This window comes from Lagenorhynchus albirostris, chromosome 2, assembly GCF_949774975.1.
Source record: "Lagenorhynchus albirostris chromosome 2, mLagAlb1.1, whole genome shotgun sequence".
Classification (NCBI taxonomy): domain Eukaryota; kingdom Metazoa; phylum Chordata; class Mammalia; order Artiodactyla; family Delphinidae; genus Lagenorhynchus; species Lagenorhynchus albirostris.
Window position 1 is genome coordinate 26,457,353 of NC_083096.1, and position 25,502 is coordinate 26,482,854.

General features: G+C 35.4%; 1 protein-coding gene across 1 annotated transcript in view; it reads right to left on the reverse strand.

Annotated features, from left to right (window-relative positions):
- CATSPERE (catsper channel auxiliary subunit epsilon) overlaps window positions 1-25,502 on the reverse strand; it is a 241,170-nt gene that overhangs the window by 147,038 nt on the left and 68,630 nt on the right. The window contains exon 8 of the mRNA XM_060142069.1: window positions 18,412-18,518. Coding sequence (XP_059998052.1) covers window positions 18,412-18,518 — 107 coding nt within the window. The remainder of the gene's footprint in view (window positions 1-18,411; window positions 18,519-25,502) is intronic.

A 25,502-nucleotide genomic window follows, 5' to 3' on the forward strand; every position in this document is an offset into this window, starting at 1 on the left:
TAATGTGGCATATCTCATTGATTTGTGGATATTGAATCACCCTTGTTTTCCCAGGATAAATCTCACTTGATTATGGTGTATGATCCTTTTAATGAATTGTTGAAGTTGGTTTGCTAATATTTTGTTGAGTAATTTTGCATCTGTGTTCACTAGTGATATTGACTTGTAATATTCTTGTTTGTAATGTCTAGGTCTGGTTTTAGTATCAAGTTGATGCTGGCTTCATTGAATTAGTTCCTGCTCAATTTTTTTTTTTTGAATAGTTTGAGAAGTTATTAAGTCTTCATTAAATGTTCGGTAGAATTCACCTGTAAAGCCGTCTAGTCCTGGACTTTTGTTTGTTAGAATTTTTTGATTACTGATTCAATTTCATTACTAGTGATTGGTCTATGCAGATTTTCTATTTCTTCCTGATTCAGTCTTAGAAGATTGTATGTTTTTAGGAATTTATCCATTTCTTCCAGGTTGTCCTATTTGTTGGCATATAATTTTTCATAGTCATTCCTTATAATATTTTGTATCTCTGTGGTGTCAGTTGTAGCTTCTCTTTTATTTCTGAGTTTATTTATCTAGGCCAACTCTCTTTTTTCTTGATGTGTCTGGCTAACGTTTTATCAACTTTGCTTATCCTTTCAAAGAACCAACTCATTTCATTGACCCTTTCTTCCCTCCTTCCTTCCTTTTTTGTCTCTGTTTTATTTGTTTCCACACTCTGGTTGTCACTATTTCTTTCCTTCTACTAACTTTGGGCTTTGTTTGTTCTTCTTTTTCTAGTTCCTTTAGGTGTAAGTTTAGGTTGTTTGTTGGTAATTTTTCTTCTTTCCTGATGTAGACCTTTATTGCTGTAAACTTGCCTTTTAGAACTGCCTTTGCTGCGTCCCATAGACTTTTTTTTTAAATAAATTTATTTATTTTATTTTTGGCTGCGTTGGGTCTTCATTGCTGAGCATGGGCTTTCTCTAGTTGTGGCAAGTGGGGGCTACTCTTCGTTGCAGTGTGCAGGCTTCTCATTGTGGTGGCTTCTCTTGTTGTGGAGCATGGGCTCTAGGCACACTGGCTTCAGTAGTTGTGGCACACGGGCTTAGTTGCTCCGTGGCATGTGGGATCTTCCCAGACCAGGGCTCGAACCTGTGTCCCCTGCATTGGTAGGTGGATTCTTAACAAATGCGCCACCAGGGAAGCCTCACCCCATAGACTTTAGAATGTTGTATTTCCACTTTTATTTGTCTCAAGGTATTGGTTTATTTTCTTTGATATCTTCAATGACCCAATGGTTGTTTAGACTCCATGTGCTTGTGTTTTTTCTAGTTTCTTATTGTAGGTGATTTCTAGTCTCATACCATTGTGACTGGAAAAGATGCTTGATATGATTTCAATCTTTTTCAATGTATTGAGACTTCTTTTGTGTCATTACATGTAATCTATCCTGGAGAATATTCCATGTGTACTTGAAAGAATGTGTATTCTGATGTTTTTGGGTGGAATGCTTTGGATGCATCTCGTAAGGTAGCCTGATTTAATGTGTCATTTTTTCAACATCTTTATTGGAGTATAAATGCTTTACAATGTTGTGTTAGTTTCTGCTGTATAACAAAGTGAATCAGCTATATGTATACATATACCCCATATCCTCTCCCTCTTGAGCCTCCCTCCCACCCTTCCTATCCCATCCCTCTAGGTCGTCACAAAGCCTGGAGTTGATCTCCTTGTGCTATCCAGCATCTTCCCACTAGCCATCCGTTTTACATTTGGTGGTGTATATATGTCAATTCTACTCTCTCACTTCATCCCAGCTTCCCCTTCCCCCTCGTGCCCTCAAGTCCATTCTGTACAACTGTGTCTTTGTTCCTGCCCTGCCACTAGGCTCATCAGTACTGCTTTTTAAAATTCCATATATATGCATTAGCATACAGTATTTATTTTTCTCTTTCTGACTTACTTCACTCTGTATGACAGACTCTAGGTCCATCCACCTCACTACAAATAACTCAATTTCGTTCCTTTTTATGGCTGAGTAATATTCCAATGTATATATGTGCCACATCTTCTTTATCCATTCATCTGTTGAGGGACATTTAGGCTGCTTCTCTGTCCTGGTTATTTTAAATGGTGCTTCAGTGAACACTGTAGTACACGTCTCTTTTTGAATTACGGTTTTCTAAGGGTATATGCCCAGTAGTGGGATTGCTGGGTCATATGGTAACTCTATCTTTAGTTTTTTAAGGAAAATCCATACTGTTCTCCATAGTGGCTGTATCAATTTACATTCCCACCAACAGTGCAGGAGGTTTCCCTTTTTATGTCAGTGTTTCCTTATTGGTTTTCTGTCTAGATAATCCATCCATTAATATAAGTGGTGTTTAAAGAACCCTACTGTTTTTGTATTACTGTGAATTTCTTCTGTTCTGTCTGTTAATATTTGCTTTATGTATTTAGGTGTTCCTATGTTGGGTGCATATATATTTACAAGTGTTATATATTCTTCTTGGATTGATCCCCTTACCATTAATTATATTCTTCTTTGTGTCTTATTACAGCCTGTGTTAAAGTTTATTTTGTCCGATATAAATATTGTTACCCCCAGCTATCTTTTTGCTTCTGTTTGCGTGGAATACAAGTATTCCTTGGAGATATTACAGGTTCAGTTCCAGACCATTGTGATAAAGCATATATTGCAATAAAGCAAATCATACGAATTTTTTCATTTCCCAATGCATAGAAATGTTATGTGTACACTTACTGTAGTTTATTGAGTGTGCAATATCATTTTCTAAAAGAACAATGTACATATCTTAATTAAAAATACATTATTGGTAAAAATTACAAACCAATATCTGAGTCTTCAGCTAGTTGTAATCATTTTGCAATAGTAACATCACAGATCACTGATCAAAAACCACAATAATTTATATAATAATATTACATTAAATATAATCAGCTAAATAATAATATAAATAATAATTAAAAGTTTGAAATATTGCAAGAATTACCAAAATGTGACACAGAGACACAAAGTGAGCAAATACTGTTGGAAAAAATGGTACTGATCTTGACAGATGCAGAGTTGCCAAAAGCCTTCAATTTGTAAAAAACACAATATCTGCAAAGTGCAATAAAGTAAAGCACAATAAAACAAAGTATGCCTGTATGTTTTTCCATCCCTTCACTTTCAGTCTGTGTGTGTTTCTTTAGATCTGAAGTGAGTCTCTTGTAGGCAGCATATATACGGATCTTGCTTTTAAATCCATTCAGTCACTCCATGTCTTTTGATTGGAGCATTTAGTCCATTTCCGTTTAAAGTAATTATTGATAGATATGTACTTATGCAATTTTGTTAATTGTTTTCTGGTTATTTTTGTTGTTCTCTGTTCCTTTCTTCTTCTCCTATTCTCTTTCCTTGTATTTTGATCACTTTCTTTAGTACAATAGCTGTATTCCTTTCTCTTTATTTTTTGTGGCTCTATTATTGGTTTTTGGTTTGTGGTTACCATGAGGTTCTATTTTTCTTAATTAACTAATTTATTTAATATTTTATTTTTGGCTGCATTGGGTCTTCATTTCTGCACATGGGCTTTCTCTAGTCCCAGCGAGCAGGGGCTACTCTTCATTGCAGTGCATGGGCTTCTCATTGTGGTGGCTTCTCTCGTTGTGGAGCATGGGCTCTAGGTGTGTGGACTTCAGTAGTTGTGGCTTGGGCTCTAGAGCACAGGCTCAGTAGTTGTGGCACAGGGGCTTAGTTGCTCTGCGGCATGTGGGATCTTTCCGGACCAGGGCTTGAACCCATATCCCCTGCATTGGCAGGTGGATTCTTAACCACGGTGCCACCAGGGAAGTCCATACCATGAGGTTCTTATATAACAACCTATGTACATAGCAGTCTATTTTAAAGTGATGCATGCTCTAAAGTGTTTGAGCATGTTCTAAACGCACTATATTTTTACTCCCCCTCTCAAAGTTTTGTTTTTTACACCATCTTTTTGTTTTGTGTATTCCTTAACTAATTATTGTAGCTATACATGATTTTATTAGTTTTGTCTTTTAACCTTCATACTGGCTTTATAGTTGGTTGATCTATTACCTTTACCATAGTCTTGTCTTTACCAGTGATATTTTTTTCTTTCATAATTTTCGTATTTCTTCTTATGGTTTTTTTTTTTTTCTGTTTAAAGAAGTCCTTTTAACATTTCTTGAAAGGTTAGTTTAGTTGTGATTAACTCCTTTAGCTTTTGCTTGTCTGGAAAACTCTTTAGCTCTCATTCAATATTGAATGATAATCTTGTCAGATAGGGTATTCTTGGTTGGACGTTTTTTCCTTTCAGTACTTTGAACATGTTGTGCCACTCCCTTCTGGACTGTAAAGTTTCTGCTGAAAAGTTAGCTGATATTCTTATGGGGATTTCCGTGCATGTAAGTATTTGCTTTTCTCTTACTGCATTTAAGATTCTCTCTTCATATTTCACTCTTGGCATTTTAATTATAATGTGTCTTGGTGTGGACCATTTTGTGTTTATCTTGTTTGGGATTCTGTCATTCCTGGGCTTGGATGCTTGTTTCCTTCACCAGGTTAGGATAATTTTCAGCCATTATTTCTTCAAATAAGTTTGCTGCATTTTTTTCCTTTCTCTCTTTTTCTTCTGAGACCCCTAAAATGCAAAGATAACTACAACTGGTTGCCCCTCTAGTCCCTTAAATTATCCTCATTTTGGGGCTTTCTTTTGTCTTTTTCTGTTTTTTTTTTCAAATTTTAATTAATTTATTTTTAAAATTTTTAATTGAAGTATAGTTAATTCACATTATTGTGTGTGTTAGTTTTAGGTGTACAGCACAGTGAATCTGTTCAGCACAAAAGAATCTGAAAAAGGAGATATATATATATATATATATAATTACAAAATATTGAATATAGTTCCTGGTGTTATACAATAGGTCCTTGTAGGTTATGTATTTTATATAATAGTAGTGCGTATATGTTAATCCCAACTTCCTAATTTATCTCCCCCTGCCCCCTTCCCCTTTGGTAACCATAAATTTGTTTTCTAAGTCTGTGAGTCTATTTTGTAAATAAGTTCATTCGTATCTTTAAAAAAAATCCCACACATGTGATATCATATTATATTTTTCTTTCTCTGTTGATCTTACTTCAGTTAATATGATAATCTCTAGGTCCATCCATGTTGCTGCAAATGGCATTACTTCATTATTTTTTAAGGCCAAGTAAAATTCCATTGTATATATATGTCACATCTTCTTTATCCATTCACCTGTAGATGAACATATAGGTTGCTTCCATGTCTTGGTTATTGTAAATAGTGCTGCTATGAACATTGAGGTACATGTACCCTTTCAAATTATAGTTTTCTCCAGATGTATACTCAATAGTGGGATTGCAGGATAATACTCTCTATATTTAGATTTTTAAGGAACTTCCATACTGTTCTCCATAGTGGCTATACCAATTTATATTCCTACCAACAGTGTAGGAGGGTTCCTTTTTCTCCACACCCTCTACAGCATTTATTATTTGTAGACTTTTTGATGATGGTCACTCTTAGTGGAGTGAAGTGATAACTCATTGTAGTTTTGATTTGCATTTCTCTAATAATTAGCAAGGTTGAGCATCTTTTCATGTGCTTATTGGCCATCCTTATGTCTTCTTTGGAGAAATGTCTATCTAGATCTTCTGCCCATTTATTGATTGGGTTGTTTTTGTTTGCTTATTTGCTTTGTTATTGAGTTGTATGAGCTGCTTGTATATTTTGGAACTAAATCTCTTTTCAGTTGCATCATTTTCTCCCATTCAGTAGGTTGTCCTTTCATTTTGTTTATGGTTTCCTTTGCTGTGCAAAAGCTTTTAAGTTTCATTAGGTCCCATTTGTTTATTTTTGCTTTTATTTCCATTTCTCTGGGAGATGGACCCCCCAAAATATTGCTGTGATTTATGTCAAAGAGTGTTCTGCCTATGTTTTCCTCTAGGAGTTTTATAGCATCCAGTCTTATGTTTAGGCCTTTACTCCATTTTGAGTATTTTTGTGTATGGTGTTAGAAAATGTTCTAATTTCATTCTTTTACTTGTAGCTGTCCAGTTTTCACAGCTCCACTTGTTGAAGAGATGGTCTCTTCTCCATTGTATATTCTTGCCTCCTTTGTTGTAGATTAATTGACCATAGGTGCATGGGTTTATTTCTGGGCTTTCTATACTTTTCCATTGATCTATATGTCTGTTTTTGTGCCAGTACAATACTGTTTTGATGATTGTAGCTTTGTAGTATAGTCTGAGGTCAGGGAGCCTGATTCCACCAGCTCCATTTTTCTTTTTCAAGATTGCTTTGGCTTTTTGAGGTCTTTTGTGTTTCCATACAAATTTTAAAATTCTTTGTTTTAGTTCTGTAAAAAATGCCATTGGTAATTTGATAGAGATTGCACTGAATCTGTAGATTGCCTTGGGTAGTATAGTCATTTTAACAGTATTGATTCTTCCAATCCAAGAACATGGTATATCTTTCCATTTGTTTGTGTCATCTTTAATTTCTTTCATCAACATCTTATAGTTTTCGGAGTACAGGTCTTTTGCCTCTTTAGGTAGGTTTATTCCTAGGTATTTTATTGTTTTTGATGCGATGGTAAATGGGATTGTTTCCTTAATCTCTCTTACTGAAATTTGTTGTTAGTGTATATAAATGCAACAGATTGCTGTGTATTAATTTTGCATCCTGCAACTTTACTGAATTCATTGATGAGCTCTCGTAGTTTTCTGGTCTTTTTTGCTGTATTGATTGGGTAATTTCCACTAGCCTGTCTTCCAGATCCATTTTTCTGTATCATATAATCTGCTATTGGTTCCCTCTAGTGTATTTTTTATTTTGGTTATTGTATTCTTTAGCTTTGATTCCTTTTAAAATATATTCTATCTCTTTGTTGTAGTTCTCACTGTGTTCCTCCATTTCACTCTTGAGTTTGGTGAGTATTTTTATGACCATTACTTTGAACTCTTTATCTGGATGGTTGCTAATCCGTTTCATTTACTTCTTTTTTTTTTTTTGAGGTTTTTTCTAATTCTTTCATTTGGAACATATTCTTTTGTCTCATTTTGCCTAACTCTTTGTGTTTGTTTCTGTGTATTAGGTAGATTAGCTACTTTCCCCAGTATTAAAAGAGTGGCTTTATGTAGGAGGTGTCCTGTGTGGTCCAGTAGTGTGGTACCCCCTGGTAGCCACAGCCAGGTACTCCAGGAGTGTTCCTTGTGTAAGCTGTATGTCCTCCTCTCATGGCAAGACCATGCTTGCCTCAGGCATGCTAGTGTTCAGGGCTGGCCTCTGTACAGTGGGCTATGAGTTCTGGTTGCAACTGTTGCAAGTGCCCTACTATGCAAGGCTTGCCTCTGAGGCAGGGATCACTTTGAGGGGATGCCAGTGGCAGCTGAGGGTGCCCAATAGGACTGGTAGGGAAAGTGCTTTTGAGGGGATTTGGTGCTTTTGGAGGCATCCACTGGAACTGGTGGGGTGGGAAGGCCATTTAGGAGAGGTTCCAGTACCAACTGAGGGTGGCTGCCAGGTGTGGTGGGGCAGGGGGCCACTTTGAAGGGGCTCTGGTGCTAGTGGATGCTACCCACTGGAACTGGTGTATTGGGAGGCCGCTTTGGAAGGGCTGTGCTGCTGGCTGGGTCTGGCGGTAAGGGGGGGCATTTGGAGGACTCTAGTGACAGCTGAGGGTGACTGCTGGGTCTGGTGGGGTGGGGGGATCACTTTGGAGTAGCACCGACTGTATCAGGTCCACAGGTGAACCCAGAACAGGGCAATCAGTATTAATAGTTTAAATAGGGAGAGTCAGATATGGTGCCTGCCAGCACTGGGACAGCTAGGTAGAGGGCGAGCCATAAACAAACAACAACAAATCTGATGCTCACCAGCTCCTCGGTACCCAGAGAAAGTTCCAACAGATCTCTGCCCCTGAGGCATATGCCCTAAAATTAGTCAATACATCTCCTTCACATATGACCCAGGTGCTTTTCAGACTGCTGCCCCTGTGCTGGGACTTGGAGGGAGTGAATATTTGCATGCACCATTTAACAGCAGATTTTTGGTTTCTTACAGCTGTCTGGCCCTCCTAGACATAAAGACCACTGGTTTTCAAAGCCAGATATTATGGGAAATCATCTTCCCAGTGCAGGTCACCCAGGCTGGGGAGCCTGATGTGGGGCTGAGCCCTCACTCCTCAGGGGATGACTTCCAAGGCTATGATATCCCTCCTGCCATTGGGTGGCAATGCCAGCAGAATGAGTCGCAGTTAGACTGTCTTGGCCACTCCTACCCATCTCAATGTGGTTTTTCCTTTTTATCTTTAGTTGTGGAATATCTTTTCTGCTAGTCTTCAGGTTGTTCTCAGAGATAGTCTCTCTATATGTAGTTGTAATTTTGGCATATCCATGGGAGGAGGCATAATCAGGCAGCATCTTACTACTCCACCATCTTGTCCTGACAATATTTGATAATAAAGTTGAATTTCTGAATAGGTTTGCTTCCTAAAAATGGCAAAGAGCTTTTGCGTGATGTTCAAAATTTTATTTAATAGTTCTATGGATATTGGAATATAAACTTGAGACTATACATTTATTAGAATATAGTGGAAATTTGAGTTAGCTCATTATGTCTATCTTAGGAGACTGATTTTTACCCACTGATGTTGGTGATAATTAATTCACTATATTATTATTAATTTAGCTCTAATTAACCCAACTGGATAAAAATATCTATGCAAATATTCTTAATATAAGGAACATAGCTTAAGAAGGAAATGTTTGAAAATATATTTCTCCATGAAAAACATATTTGTAAGTAGGATAATGTGACTTATAGCAGTATAAAGCTAGGCAAAAACTTAACTTCTTACAGCAGAATAGATTTCCCACCTGATAAGTTTTTAAGTTATTTCAACTTTTGTTTTTTCTTTGCAAAATATTCTAAAATTTCAGCTTTGCTCAGCTATAATTGACAAATAAAACTGTAAGATATTTAAAGTGTACATCACTTGATATACGTACATAATGTGAAAGGATTCCCTCCCACTCAATCTGGTTAATTAACATCCATCATCTCACACATTTATCTTTCTTTCTTTGTTTTTTGGTGAGAACATTTAAGTTCTACTCTCTTAGCAACTTTCAAGTATACAGTGTATCAACTACAGTCACTACATTTTTCATTAGAGCCTCAGACTTTACTCATCTTATAACAGAAAGTTCATACATTTCTTACCAACCTCTCCCTATTTCCCTCACCCCCAAGCCCTAGTGACCACTGTTTCTCTGAGTTTGACTTTTTTTTTTCAGATTCCACATATAACTAATACCATGAAGTATCTCTTGCCTTTGTCTGGCTTATTTCACTTAGCATAATGCCCTCAAAGTCCATCCATGTTGCCAAATGGCAGGATTTTCTTCTTTATCATGGCTGAATAATATCCCATAATATAGAGATAGTCTACTGTGAACAATGCTGATATAGACATAGGAATGCATATATCTCATTATCCTGTTTTCCTTTCCTTTAGAGATATACCCAGAAGTGGGATTGCTTGATCATATGGTAGTTCTATTTTTAATTTTTTGAGAAAGCTCCATACTGTTTTCCATAAGGCTGTACCAATTTACATTCCCACCAACAGAGCACAAGAGTTCTCTATTCTCCACATCCTTGCCAACACTTGTTAACTCTTGTCTTTTTGATGATGATCACTCTAAAAGGTATGAAGTGATATTTCATTGTGATTTTGATTTGCATTTCCCTTGTGATTAGTGATGTCAGGCACATTTTCAGATATTTGTTGGCCACTTATATGTCTTCTTTGGGAAAATGACCATTTAGTTCCTCTGTTTATATCCGATTTTGGTGGTGTTGTTGCTATTGAGTTGCATGAGTTCTTAATATATTTTGGATATTAACCCCAATCAGATACATGATTTGCAATTAATTGCTCCCATTCGATAGGTTGCCTTTTTATTTGTTGAATTGGCTTTTGGTGTCAGATCCAAAATATCAGTGCCAAGACTGATGTCAAGGAGCTTACCATCTATGTTTTCTTCTACGAGTTTTATGGTTTCAGGTCACACATTTAAGTCTTTAATCTCATTTCAGGTTCATTTTTGTGTATGATGTAGAATAAGTTTCCAGGTTTATTCTTTTGCATGTTGCAGTTTCCCAACACAATTTATTGAAGAGACTATCATTTCTCCATTGTATATTTTGGGTTCTTTGTCATCAATTAACTGACCATGTATACATGGGTTTATTTCGGGGCTCTTGATTCTGTACCATTAACCTATGTGTTTTTATGCACATACCATACTTTTTTGATTACTACATCTTTGTAATACAGTGTAATGTCAGGTAGTGTGATGTTTCCAGTTTTGTTCTTATTTCTCAAGATTATTTGGTTATTTGAGGTCTTTTGCAGTTCCATACAAATTTTAGAATTGTTTGTTCTATTTCTGTAAAAATTGCCAATGGAATCTTGATAGGGATTGCATTGAATCTGTAGATTACTTTGGATGGTATGGACATTTAAACAATATTAGTTATCTATATGAGCATGTAATGTATTTCCATTTATTTATGTCTTTGATTTTTTTTTCATCAATGTCTCATAGTTTTCAGTGTACAGATCTTTTACCACTTTGGTTAAATTTAATCCTATGTATTTTATTCTTTTGATGAAATTGTAAATGGGATTGTTTTCTGAGTTTCTCTTTCTGATAGTTCATTGTTAGTGTACAGAAATACAACAGGTTTTTGTATATAGATTTTGTACCCTGCAATCTACTGAATTTCTAAATTAGTTCTCATAGTTTTTGGAGGAGTCTTTAGGGTTTTGTATACATAAGATCATGTCATCTATAAAAAGAGACAGTTTTACTTCTTCCTTTCCAATTTAGGTGCCTTTTATTCTATTTTTTGCCTAATTGCTCTGGCTAGGACTCCTAGTTCTATGTTGAATGTAAGTGGTGAGAGAGGGCCTCCTTGTCTTGTTCCTGACCTTAGAGAAAAAGTTTCCAGCTTTTCGTCATTGATTATAAGGTTTACTGTGGACTCGTCATATATGGCCTTTATTATACTCACCTTTATTATGTATGTTCCCTCTATACTCACTTTCTTGAGAGTTTTTGTCATGAATTGATGATAAAATTTGCCAAATGATCTTTCTGTATCTATTGAGATAAACTATGATTTTTATCCTGCATTTTGTTAATCTGGTGTATTACACTGATTGATTTGTGTGTGTTGAAACATCCTTGCATCCCTGAAATGAATCCCACTTGATCATGGTGTATGAGCCTTTAAAGGTATTGTTAAATTTGGTTTTCTTGAGAATTTTTATGTTTATATTCATCAGGTATTGGCCTGATGTTTTCTTTTCTTTTAGTGATCTTTTCTGGTTTTTGGTATCAGGGTAATTTTAGCCTTGAAAAATGAGTTTGGAAGATTTCCCTCTTCTTCTATTTTTTGGAAGAGTTTGAAAAGGATTGGTAGTAAGTCTTCTTTAAATATTTGGTACAATTCACCACAAAGTATTCTTAAATAAACATACATATACAAATGCTTTACATACTCATGCTAGTATTTCTATAGAAAAAATTCTTAGAAGTGGGAATGTTAAGTCATAGGTTACATTTATTTAAAATATACATTCTGCAGCAATCTTCCTCCAAAATATTTTAAACAAGTCTATATTTTTCAACTTACCTGTTTTACCAATTCACACTCCCAATATTTCCCTATGTTCTCCCCAAACCTAATCTCCTTCTCCATCTTCTTCTTCACTTCCTCCTCTCCTCTTCAGAAATCTTCTTCCTTCCCTTCCTCCTCCTGCTCACTCTATTACATTTTTCTTCTTATTACCCTTCTTCCTTTGGTCATATTACATTTGTTGGGATTATAAATACAATGTGGGAGAACAAGTAAAAATAGGTATGCTTTTATTTTTCATGATGTAATGAGAATAATTCATGTTTTATCAATTAACTTAGTCTCTGATATGTATATTTGTTTTAAGTTAAGCAAATTTTCTCCTAATTCCAACTTATTAACTGTTTATAAAGTCAAAAATGCATGTTAGATTTTATCAAAAACTCTTTTCATACCTATTGTAAACAATTATGTCATTTTTCCCTTTAATCTATTACTATAGTAAATTACATTAATTTCCTAATGTTGAAACATCTTTGCATATGTAACCACACTCTAGAAGTTTTAAAGTCATGCTGAAAAATAAAGTGGTGTTGATTTTAATATAGTAACAATGCATCTATATTAAAAGAAAAATTAACATTCTTGAGCTCTGTCTGCCCAATTTTTTATATTTGAACTATGCTAGCCTTACATAATGAATTGAAAAGATTTCCATATTCTTAAACATATGTTATATAGTTTGAATAATACAGAGATTATTATTTTATGCCAATAGCCTTAGGAGAATTTGCTTACAAAACCATCTGGGCTTGATGTCTTGAAGAAGGAGATTAATTTTATTACCATTTCAATTTTATATATCTTTAAAAGAAAAACACTTTCTAAAAAACAAGTGACATGACAGTCATCACATAATATTTTAACAGTAGTTCCTGAATATCTAAATATCCAGACAGTATTTAAGTTAAATATCTTTTAATTTATATGTTCCTCCACCAACTCTTTTTTTTTCTTTGTAATTTAATTTTTGAAGGAATGAGTTTACTGGGTAATATTTTTAAATATAAAACAACAAGGTTGGTCATGTGCATGCCCAAGACTGTGCCTTTTGAGGGATGACCTCAGAGGCTTCATATTGTGGGGGAAATAAACTTCACTAAAATAGTCCAGTCAATCACTAAACAAATAAGCAAGGAAACAAAAAATAACAATCCACTAGAGGGACTAAACAGTAGATTTGAAATGTCAGAAGAAAGAACTACTGAACTTGTAGGATGATTGAGATTATGCAATCCAAAGAAGAAAGAGAGGGAAAAAAAGTAAAGAAAAATGTGTAGAACCTCAGTGAAATGTGTGACATCATTAACTGCATCAACATATATGTAGCTGGAGTGTCAGAAGAAAAGGAGAGAAAAAAATGAGGGAAAAATTTGAACAATAGCTGAAAACTTCCCAAATTTTATGAAAATCAATCTATATATTTAAGGAGCTCAAAAAACTCCAGGTAGGATCAATACAAAGAGATCCACACACTTAACACCATAGCAAAAATGTTGAAAGCCAAAGTAAAGGAAAATCTCAAAAACAGCAGGAGAAAATCAACACATTACAAAGAAGGAACACCCCCTCACCCAACACACACACACACACACCAAATTAAAAGCTGACTTCTTATAAGAAATAACGGAGGGCAGAGGCAGTGGAATCACATATTTAAAGTGTGGAGAGAAAAATACTCAACAGAAATTCTATATCCAGCAAAACTATTTTTCAAAAATGAAGTAGAAAGTAAGACTTTTCCAGATACACAAAAAGTAGAGAACTTGTCATAGAAAATTTGCGTTATAAGAAATACTAAAGGAAGTTCTTCAGGTTGAAAGCAAGACACAGCACACAGTAATTCAAATCCACATTTAAAAAAACACAAAAAACAATGGTAAAGGTAATTATACAATTATAAAAGAGTATAAATGGGGCTTCCCTGGTGGCACAGTGGTTGAGAATCCGCCTGTCAGTGCAGAAGACATGGGTTCCAGCCCTGGTCTGGGAAGATCCCACATGCTGCAGAGCAACTAAGTCTGTGCACCATAACTACTGAGCCTGCGCTCTAGAGACCACGAACCACAACTGCTGAGCCCATGCACCACAACTACTGAAGCCCATGCACCTAGAGCCCGTGCTCTGCAATGAGAAGCCACCATGATGAGAAGCCCGCACACTGCAACAAACAGTAGCCCCCACTCGCCGCAACTAGAGAAAGCCATGCACAGCAATGAAGACACAACACAGCCAAAAAAAAAAAAAGAGTATAAATGTATGTTTCTCCGTTTTTCTCTTAACTGATTTTAAAAGCAATTTTATAAAGCAACATGTGTTTAATTGTATTGTTGGGCTTATAACATAAAATATAATATATTTGGTAATAATAAGATTATAGAGAGGGATGGGAACACAGCTATATTGGAGAAAGGAAATGACAACAGATGATAACTCAAATCCATAGGAACAAATGAAGAAAACCAGATATGGTAAATAAGGAAGTTAATACAAGTTCTATACATGTATACTGGCTCTCCTTTCTTCCCCCAGCTTCTTTAAAAGGTATAAAATTACTCAAGCTAATAGTTATAACAATGTGTCATTGGGTTTATAGCATATATAGATATAATAATATGCATAACAATAGTGGCAAACAAGGCCAGTTGGGGAAGGAAATAGGAATGCTTTCCTATATCTCACTGGAATTAAGTTAGCATAAATCTGAATTAGATTCTGATTATATATATATATATATATATATATATATATAGCCTGACCTAGATGAAAAACTAAGAAAATATTTCAAATATAGTGAAAAAAATTAATGTAATTAAATTGTTACACACTGAAAATAATACTAAAGAAAACAGTAGAGGAGGAATACATGAAAAAAAGACATAAGAAATATATTAAATGAAAAGAAGATGACAGACATAAATCCAACTATGTCAGTAATAACCTTAAATGTGAGAGGACTAAGCAGACCAGTGAAATGTCAGAGACTAGGTAACAAAAGAAGATACAACTATATGCTGTCTATAGGAGATGCATTTTAGATTCTAAAATACAAATAGGTTGGGAAAAAAAGGATGAGAAAAATATATCATGCAAAGGAGTGGATATACTAATATCAGACAAAATACATTTTAAAACAAAATTAAAAGTTCCAAAAATAAAGAGGGACATTTTATAATGTTGAATGGTCTGTCCATCAGGGAAGTATAACGATTATAAATGTATTCATCTGACAACAGAGACATAAAATACGTGATGCAAAACCTGACAGAAAAAAGGGAGAAAGAAATAATTCAACAATAATAGTTGTAGACTGATATACCACTTTCAATAATGGGTAAAACAACAAGCAGAAGATCAACAAGGAAACAGAAGACATGAATAACACTATAAGCCAGCTAGACCTAACAGATGTCTATAGAACACTCCACCCAACAACAGAAAACTAAAAATTCTTCATAAGTGTACATGGAAAGTTCTCCAGGACAGACCACATGTAAGGCCATAAAATAAACCTCAATATATTTAAAAGGATTGAAATCATATAAAGTATTTTCTCTGACCACAAAGAAGTGAAATTAGATACCATATGATCCATAAATTTAACTCTTAGGTATATATGCAAGAGAAATGAAAAATGTCCACACAAAACTTGTATATAAATGTTCATAGCAGCACTATTCATAATAGACCCAAAGCGGAAGCAACTGAAATGTTCAGAAACTAAAGAATGAATAAATGAAATGTTGGTATACCTATAAAATGGAATATTACTTGGCAATAAAAAGAAATGAAATACATTTGGCCTTTGCACAATGCAGGGGTGAGGGTGCTGCCTCCCCTACCACCCACCTCCTCCAACAGTCAAAAGTCTGTGTATAACTTTACAGTTGGCTCTCCATACACTTAGTTCCACATCCGTGGATTCAACCAACTGTAGATTGTGTAGTACTGTAGTACATATGTATTGAAAAAAAAGATCTGTGTATAAGTGGACCTGTGTAGTTTAAACCCTTGTTGTTCAAGGGTCAACTGTACTGCTATATGCTACAACATGGATGAACCTTAAAAACATTATGCTAACAGAAAGAAGCCAGTCACAAAACAACATATATTGTATGATCCTCTTGATATGAAACAATCCAGAATAAGCAAACCACAGAGACAGAAAATAGATTAGCAGTGTTAAGGGCTGGGGGAGGAGGGAATGGGGTTTCTTTTTGGGTTGATAAAGATGTTCTAGAATTAGATAGTGGTTGCACAACTCTGTGAATATCCTAAAAATCATTGAATTGTACACTTTAAAAGGGTGAATTGTGTAGTATATGAATTATATCTCAATAAAGCTGTTAAAAATAGAGAAGAAACAAATGGTACCAATAACCTTCCTACCTGCCTGCTAAATGAGACAAGGCCTTTGGCTTGGTTTTATAGCAACTGCTTCTCCTCCCTCCCTAACACCCAAAGTTTTATAAGATAAGCAGGAATTTCAGCTCCAGATTAATATTTTATCTCTCTAAATGGCACCCTCTACTTTAACCATGAATTGAACTTCTTTGCATCTCCTAGAATGCATCTGCTTTCTTAGGTCTCTGTTTGAAGGCCCTCTTATGTGTTGCCCTGCTCTTTGAAAGCTTCCTCCAATTGGCTCACTTTTATTTCTTTTCAATAGTGCAGATGTCACCTCTTTAGGAACGTCCTCCCTGAGGCTTAGTTAGTGCACCCTCGAAGCCTTAGTTTCTGTACCATCTATATATTTCACTTCACCCTGGGCTCACTTCTATCATAGCATCTATTTGTTTACTTGTCTCCCCCACTAAACTATAATGTCAATGACTGCAAGTATTGTATCTTTTAGTTATAAGCACCTTGCCCTGTGCCTAGGTGCTCAATAGATGAAGAAAGCCTGTCTAGCCGTATGTAAATCAATGAAATTAAAACAAATACTCACACCATACATAAAAATAAACTCAAAATGGCTTGAAGACTTAAATATAAGATATAACACCATAAAACTCTTAGATGAGAACATAGGCAAAACATTCTCTGACATAAATTGTACCAATGTTTTCTTAGGTTAGTTTCCCAAGGTAATAGAAATAAAAGCAAAAATAAACAAATGGGACCTAATCAAACTTACAAGCTTTTGTATAGTAAAGGAAACCATAAACAAAATGAAAAGACCACATACGGACTGGGAGAAAATATTTGCAAATGATGTGACTTACAAGGGATCAATGTGCAAAATATACAAACAGCTCATATAACTCAATACCAAAAAAAAAAAAAGCAATTGAAAAATGGTCAGAAGATCTTCTCCAAGGAAGATATACAGATGGCCAACAGGCCCATGTAAAGATGCTCATCATCACTAATCATTAGAGAAATGCAAATCAAAACTATAATGAGGTACCACCTCACACCAGTCAGAATGGCCATCATTAAAAAGTCTACAAATAATAAATGCTGGAGAGGGTGTGGAGAAAAGGGAACCTTCCTGCACTGTTGGTGGGAATGTAAATTGGTGCAGCCACTATGGAAAGCAGTATGGAGGTTCCTCAGAAAACTAAAAATAGAGTTTCCATATGACACTGCAATCCTACTACTGGGCATATATCTGGACAAAACTATAATTTGAAAAGATTCATGCACCCCAATGTTCATTGCAGCACTATTTATAATAGCCAAGACACAGAAACAACCTAAGTGTCCATTGACAGATGAATGGATAAGAAGATGTGGTATTTATAAACAATAAAATATTACACAGCCATAAAAAAGAATGAAACAATGCCATTTGCAGCTACATGGATGGACTTAGAGATTATCATACTAAGTGAAGGAAATCAGAAAGAGAAAGACAAATACCATATGATATCACTTATATGTGGAATCTAAAATATGACACAAATGAACTTATCTACAAAACAGAAACAGACTTACAGACAGAGAACAGACTTGTGGTTGCCAAGGGAGAGGGGGAGTGGGGGAGGGATGGATTGGGAGATTGGGATTAGCATATGCAAACTATTATATATATGATGGATAAAAAACAAGGTCCTGCTGTGTAGCACAGGGAACTATATTCAATATCCTGTGATAAATCATAATGGAAAAGGATATAAAAAAGAATGTATATATGTATATGTATAACTGAATCACTTTGCTCTATGTAGAAATTAGCACAACGTTGTAAATCAACTATACTTCAATAAAATAAATTTTTAAAAAATGTTTGTCTAAACCCCATGATCACCTACTAACTTTAACAGTAACAGATTTTACTTCTCAGGGGTGTGTGACAGCACGTAAACCTGTGCACTGATGGTGGTAATGATCGTGATATCAGTCATATCACTGTGGCTCACTTTAAAGAACCAGCAGGAAACATTTTGAGATATTGCTAGGATTTGCCACTATCCTGAATGAGACTCTTGCATTGACCTTTAGCTATTAATACAAATTGTGAAACTATTGGAGTGTGACTGGTATTTTCTGAGTTGGTAACTATTTCTGATTATCACAATTTTAACGTGTTCAAAGAAGCTACTTGGAAATTACATATAAGATATTCCATGAAATTCCACTAGAGTTTTTAAATTTCTTGAGGTCTCTGATAATTATTTTACTTAATTTTAAACATAAATTTTATAGCTGAAATTTAAAAATTAAATACCCATTCTTCATTTTTCTATGTGGAAAATAAACTTTTCTCCTCAGAACTGTATATATGGCAGGCTTCTGTCCCAAAGTGGCCAGCTGTTTGCTAAGTATTATGGAATTCTGCAAAAGAAAAAAAATTCCTCTTTTTAATCTTTTCAGAGCCAAAATTATTCAGAAATTACATCATGATATACTGAATTTATTATTTTAGTTAAGACATTGTTTATATTTATAAATTTACCACATTTTCAAGATTCAGCTTTGGTTTTTTCCCTACTATATAGCCTCCTCCCTATTAGAACCTTATGAATGATAAATGTCATAATTTCCAACATGTTGAAAACACTATGCACAATCAGAATCCTGAATAAACTGATATTATGGAGGCTCTTAAATAAATACACTTAGTTTTTAAATTTTATTTATTGTCTTTTAACATCTTTATTGGAGTATAACTGCTTTACATTGTTGTGTTAGTTGCTGCTGTATAACAAAGTGAATCAGCTATATGTATGCATACATCCTCATATACCCTCTCTCTTGCGTCTCCCTCCTGCACTCCCTTTCCTACCCCTCTAGATGGTCACAAAGCACCGAGCTGATCTCCGTGTGCTATGCAGCTGCTTCCCACTAGCTATCTATTTTACAGTTGGTAGTGTATATATGTCAATGCTACTCTCTCACTTCGCCCAGCTTACACGTCCCCCTCCCCATGTCCTCAAGTCCATTCTCTACGTCTGCATCTTTATTCCTGTCCAGCCAATACGTTCATCAGAACATTTTCTTTTCTTTTACATTCCATATATATGTGTTAGCATATGGTATCTGTTTTTCTCTTTCTGACTTACTTTACTTTGTATGACAGACTCTAGGTCCATCCACCTCACTACAAATAACTCAATTTCATTTCTTTTTATGGCTGAGTAATATTCCATTGTATATGTGTGCCACGTCTTCTTTATCCATTCATCTGTCAACGGACACTTAGGTTGCTTCCATGTCCTGGTTATTGCAAATAGTGCTACAATGAACATTGTGGTACATGACTTTTTTTGAATTATGGTTTTCTCAGGTTATATGCCCAGAAGTGGGATTGCTGAGTCATATGGTAGTTATATTTTTAGATTTTTAAGGAACCTCCACACGGTCCTCCATAGTGGCTGTATCAATTTACATTCCCACCAACAGTGCAAGAGGGTTCCCTTTTCTCCACACCCTCTCCACCATTTATTGTTTCTAGATTTTTTGATGATGGCCATTCTGACTGGTGTGAGGTGATACCTCATTGCAGTTTTGATTTGAATTTCTCTAATGATTAGTGGTGTCGAACATCCTTTCAAGTGTTTGTTGGCAATCTGTATATCTTCTTTGGAGCAATGTCTATTTGTGTCTTCTGCCCATTTTTGGATTGGGTTTTTGGTTTTTTTTAAATTGAGCAGCATGAGCTGCTTGTATATTTTGGAGATTAATCCTTTGTCAGTTGCTTCATTTGCAAATATTTTCTCCCATTATGAGGTCTGTCTTTTCATCTTGTTTATGGTTTCTCTTGCTGTGCAAAAGCTTTTAAGATTCATTAGGTCCCATTTGTTTATTTTTATTTCCATTTTTCTAGGAGGTGGGTCAAACAGGATCTTGCTGTGATTAATGTCATAGAGTGTTCTGCCTATGTTTTCCACTAAGAGTTTAATAGTGTCTGGCCTTATATTTAGGTTTTCAATCCATTTTGAGTTTATTTTTGTGTATGGTGATAGGGAGTGTTCCAATTTCATTCTTTTACATGTAGCTGTCCAGAATTCCAAGCATTCTTTGCTCCATTCTATATTCTTGCCTCCTTTATCAAAGATAAGGTGACCATATGTGCGTGGGTTTATCTCTGGGCTTTCTATTCTGTTCCATTGATCTATATTTCTCTTTTTGTGCCAGTACCATACTGTCTTGATTACTGTAGCTTTGTAGTATAGTCTGAAGTCAGGGAGCCAGATTCCTCTAGCTCCATTTTTATTTCTCAAGACTGTTTTGGCTATTGGGGGTCTTTTGTGTTTCCATACAAATTGTGAAATTTTTTGTTCTAGCTCTGTGAAAAATGCCATACGTAATTTGATGGGGGTTGCAATGAATCTGTATATTGTTTTGGGTAGTAGAGTCATTTTCACAGTATTGATTCTTCCAATCCAAGAACATGGTATATCTCTCCATCTGTTTGTATCATATTTAATTTCTTTCACCAGTGCCTTATGTATCATATTTAATTTCTTTCATCAGTGTCTTATACTTTTCTGCATACAGGTCTTTTGTCTCCTTAGGTAGGTGTCCTCCTAGGTATATTATTCTTTTTGTTGCAATGGTAACTGGGAGTGTTTCCTTAATTTCTGTTTCAGATTTTCATCATTAGTGTATAGGAATGCAAGAGATTTCTGTGCATTAATTTTGTATCCTGCTAATCATTGATTAGCTCTAGAGTTGTCTGGTACATCTTAAGATTCTCTATGTATAGTATCATGTCATCTGCAAACACTGACAGTTTTACTTCTTTTCTGATTTGGATTCCTTTTATTTCTTTTTCTTCTCTGATTGCTGTGGCTAAAACTTCCAAAACTATGTTGAATAATAGGGGTGAGAGTGGGCAACCTTGTCTTCTTCCTGATTTTAGTGGAAATGGTTTCAGTTTTTCACCATTGAGAACGATGTTGGCTGTGGGTTTGTAATATATGGCCTTTATTATGTTGAGGTAAGTTCCCTTTACGGCGACTTTCTGGAGAGTTTTTATCATAAATCGTTGTTGAATTTCAACAAAAGCTTTTTCTGCATCTATTGAGATGATCATATGGCTTTTCTCCTTCAGTTTGTTAATATGATTTATCACTTTGGTTATTTTGCATATATTAAAGAATACTTGCATTCCTGGGATAAACCCCATTTGATCATGGTGTATGATCCTTTTAATGTGCTGTTGGATTCTGTTTGCTAGTATTTTGTTGAGGGTTTTGCATCTATTTTCATCAGTGATATTGGCCTGTAGTTTTCTTTTTTTGTGACATCTTTGTCTGGTTATGATATCAGGGTGATGGTGGCCTCATAGAATGAGTTTCGGAGTGTTCCTCCCTCTGCTATATTTTGGAAGAGTTTGAGAAGGATAGGTGTTAGCTCTTCTCTAAATGTTTGATAGAATTCACCTGTGAATCCATCTGGTCCTGGGCTTTTGTTTGTTGGAAGATTTTTAATCACAGTTCCAATTTCAGTGCTTGTGATTGGTCTGTTTATATTTTCTATTTCTTCCTGGTTCAGTTTCGGAAGGTTATGCTTTTCTAAGAATGTGTCCATTTCTTTCAGGCTGTCCATTTCATTGGCATATAGTTGCTTGTAGTAATCTCTCATGATCCTTTGTATTTCTCCAGTGTCAGTTGCTACTTCTTCTTTTTCATTTCTAATTCTGTTGATTTGAATCTTCTCCTTTTTTTTCTTGATGAGTCTGGCTAATGGTTTACCAATTTTGTTTAGCTTCTCAAAGAACCAGTTTTTAATTTTATTGATCTTTGCTATTATTTCCTTCATTTCTTTCTCATTTATTTCTGACCTGATCTTTATGATTTCTTTCCTTCTGCTAACTTTGTTTTTTTGTTCTCCTTTCTCTAAGTGCTTTAGGTGTAAGGTTAGGTTGTTTATTTCTCTTGTATCTTGAGATAGGAATGTATTACTATAAACTTCCCCCATAGAATTGCTTTTGCTGCATTCCATAGGTTTTGGGTCATCATTTTTCATTGCCATTTGTTTCTAGGTATTTTTTGATTTCCTCTTTGATTTCTTCAGTGATATCTTGGTCATTTAATAGCATATTATTTAGCCTCCATGTGTTTGTATTTATTACAGTCTTTTTCCTGTGATATGTGGTCTCATAGTGTTGTGGTCGAAAAAGATACTTGATACGATTTCAATTTTCCTAAAGTAACTGAGGCTTGATTTGTGACCGAAGATATGATCTATCATGGAGAATGTTCCATGAGTACTTGAGAAGAAAGTGTATTCTGTTGTTTTTGGATGGAATGTCCTATAAATATCAATTAAGTCCATCTTGTTTAATGTATCATTTAAAGCTTGTGTTTCCTTATTTATTTTCATTTTGGTTCATCTGTCCATTGGTGAAATTGGGGTGTTAAAGTCCCCTACTATTATTGTGTTACTGTCGATTTCCTCCTTTATGGCTGCTAGCATTTGCCTTATGTATTGAGGTGCTCCTATGTTGGAGCACCTCATTGCTGCAGGAATTGTTATATCTTCTTCTTGGACTGACCCCTTGATCATTATCTAGTGTCCTTCTTTGTCTCTTGTAATAGTCTTTATTTTAAAGTGTACTTTGTCTGATATGAGTGTTGCTACTGCAGCTTTCTTTTGATTTCCATTTGCATGGAATATCTTTTTCCATTCCCTCACTTTCAGTCTGTATGTGTTTCTAGGTCTGAAGTGGGTCTCTTGTAGACAGCATATATACGGGTCTTGTTTTTGTATCATTTCAGCCATTACATTACATTTAAGGTAGATATCAATATGTGTGTTCCTATTACGATTTTCTTAATTGTTTTGGGTTTGTTATTGTAGATCTTTTACTTCTCTTCTGTTTCCTGCCTAGGGAAGTTCCTTTAGCATTTTTTGTAAAGCTGGTTTGGTGGTGATGAATTCTCTTAGCTTTTGCTTGTCTGTAAAGCTTTTGATTTCTCCATCGAATCTGAATGAGATCCTTGCTGGGTAGAGTAATCTTGGTTGAAGGGTTTCCCTTTCATCACTTTAAATATGTCCTGCTACTCCCTTCTGGTTTTCAGAGCTTCTGCTGAAAGATCAGCTGTTAACCTTAGGGGATTCCCTTGTATGTTATTTGTTGCTTTTCCATTGCTGCTTGTAATACTTTGTATTTAATTTTTGATAGTTTGATTAATATGTGTCTTGGCATGTCTCTCCTTGGATTTATCCTGTATGGGACTCTCTGTGCTTCCTGGACTTGGTTGACTATTTACTTTCCCATGTTAGGGAAGTTTTCAACTATAATCTCTTCTAATATTTGCTCAGACTGTTTCTTGTTTTCTTCTTCTGGGACCCCTATAATTCGAATGTTGTTGTGTTTAATGTTATCCAAGATGTCTGTGAGACTGTCCTCAATTCTTTTCATTCTTTTTTCTTTATTCTGCTCTCTGGTAGTTATTTCTACTATTTTATCTTCCAGATCACTTATCCGTTCTTCTGCCTCAGTTATTCTGCTATTGATTCCTTCTAGAGAATTTTTAATTTCATTTATTGTTGTTGTTCATCACTGTTTGCTCTGTAGTTCTTCTAGGTCTTTGTTAAACGTTTCTTGTATTTTCTCCATTCTATTTCCAATTTTTCTATCATCTTTACTATCTCTACTCTGAATTTTTTTTCAGGTAGACTGCCTATTTCCTCTTCATTTGTTTGGTCTGGTGGGTTTTTACCTTGCTCCTTCATCTGCTGCATGTTTATCTGTTTTCTCATTTTGCTTAACTTACTGTGTGTGGGGTCCCCTTTTCGCAGGCTGTAGGTTTGTAGTACCCTTTGTTTTTGGTGTCTGCCCCCAGTGGGTAAGGTTGGTTCCGTGGGCTGTGCAGACTTCCTGGTGGAGGTGACTGGTGCCTGTATTTTGGTGGAGGAGGCTGGATCTTGTCTTTCTGGTGGGCAGTATCACGTCCAGTGGTGCGTATTGGGGCGTCTGTAAATTTATTATGGTTTTAGGCAGCCTCTCTCCTAATGGGTGGGGTTGTGTTCTTGTCTTGCTAGTTGTTCGTCATGGGGTGTCCAGCACTGGAGCCTGCTGGTCTTTGAGTGGAGCTGGGTCTTAGCGTTGAGATGCAGATGTCTGGGAGCACTCTTGCTGATTGATATTACATGGTGCTGGGTGGTCTCTGGTGGTCTAATGTCCTGAACTTGGCTCTTCCACCTCAGAGGCTCAGCCCTGACACCCAGCTGAAACACCAAGACCCTCTCAGCCACATGGATTTTAGGAAGTCTGAGGTTTTCTGCCAGTGTTCAGTCGGTGTTCTGTAGGAGTTGTTCCACATGTAGATGTATTTCTGATGTATTTGTGGGGAGGAAGGTGAGCTCCACGTCTACTCCTCTGCCATCTTGAATGTCCTCAATACCCTTAGTTTTAATGTCAATGTAATACAAAATGGAGTTTCTAAAACTGATCTGTTGGAATTATTTCTATATGAGCTTGACTTCAAAACAACATACACTTCAAGGTATATTTCAAATATATGTGGAGGCTCTAGGATAAATTATATTAGTATAAAGATAGATCTGACATGCTCCCTGTTTTTCTCATGAGATTTAAGGGGATGTTGAATTGACTGGAATTATTCCTAATAAAGTCTTTTTAGAATAGAGGCAACAGTTTCATTATGGGGAATCCCTAGAATAAAAAAATCAGATAATGAGGGCCAGTCTAGAGTCCTCCAATAATGCTCCTGTTTAATTTCCTAGAAATATGTCAACCACCCACAAAGGAAAATTTGAGATTGCTGTAATGATTACCAGTAAGTGTGTATTTATTGGGACTGTGGGATTGCCTAATAGGAGGATTTAACCTATATTTTGAGAGTAGTAATGGTGGTCAGGGAAGGCTTCCTTGAAGAATACAAGTTTAATGATTTTGATAGAGAAAAATAGATTTGCCTGGTAAATACTTGATAAATAATAGATCAGTTAAATTTTGTTTCTAAAAATCTTATTCACTATTCAGAATTTTAAATACAACTATCCTTCATATACCTGCAAAGGAAAAGACTAAATGGAGCATTCTTAATGTAGCAAAGAATAAGATGGAAATAAAATACAACAAGCAACCTATACAGCAAGATGATAGAAAAAAGGATAGACTAAGATAAAGTTAAGATAATTATGCCAACAAGCTTAAGAACATATGTTTCTCCATTAATAGGGTAATTCATGGTCATTAAAGATGGTTTTATAAATATACAAAAAAATTACCACAAAGAAATCATCAAAAGTATAAAAAACATATTTAGGATATTTTCTTAGGATTTACCAAATGTAGGTTACTGTTATGTATTCATGTTATATAACCTGAAGTCTATATAT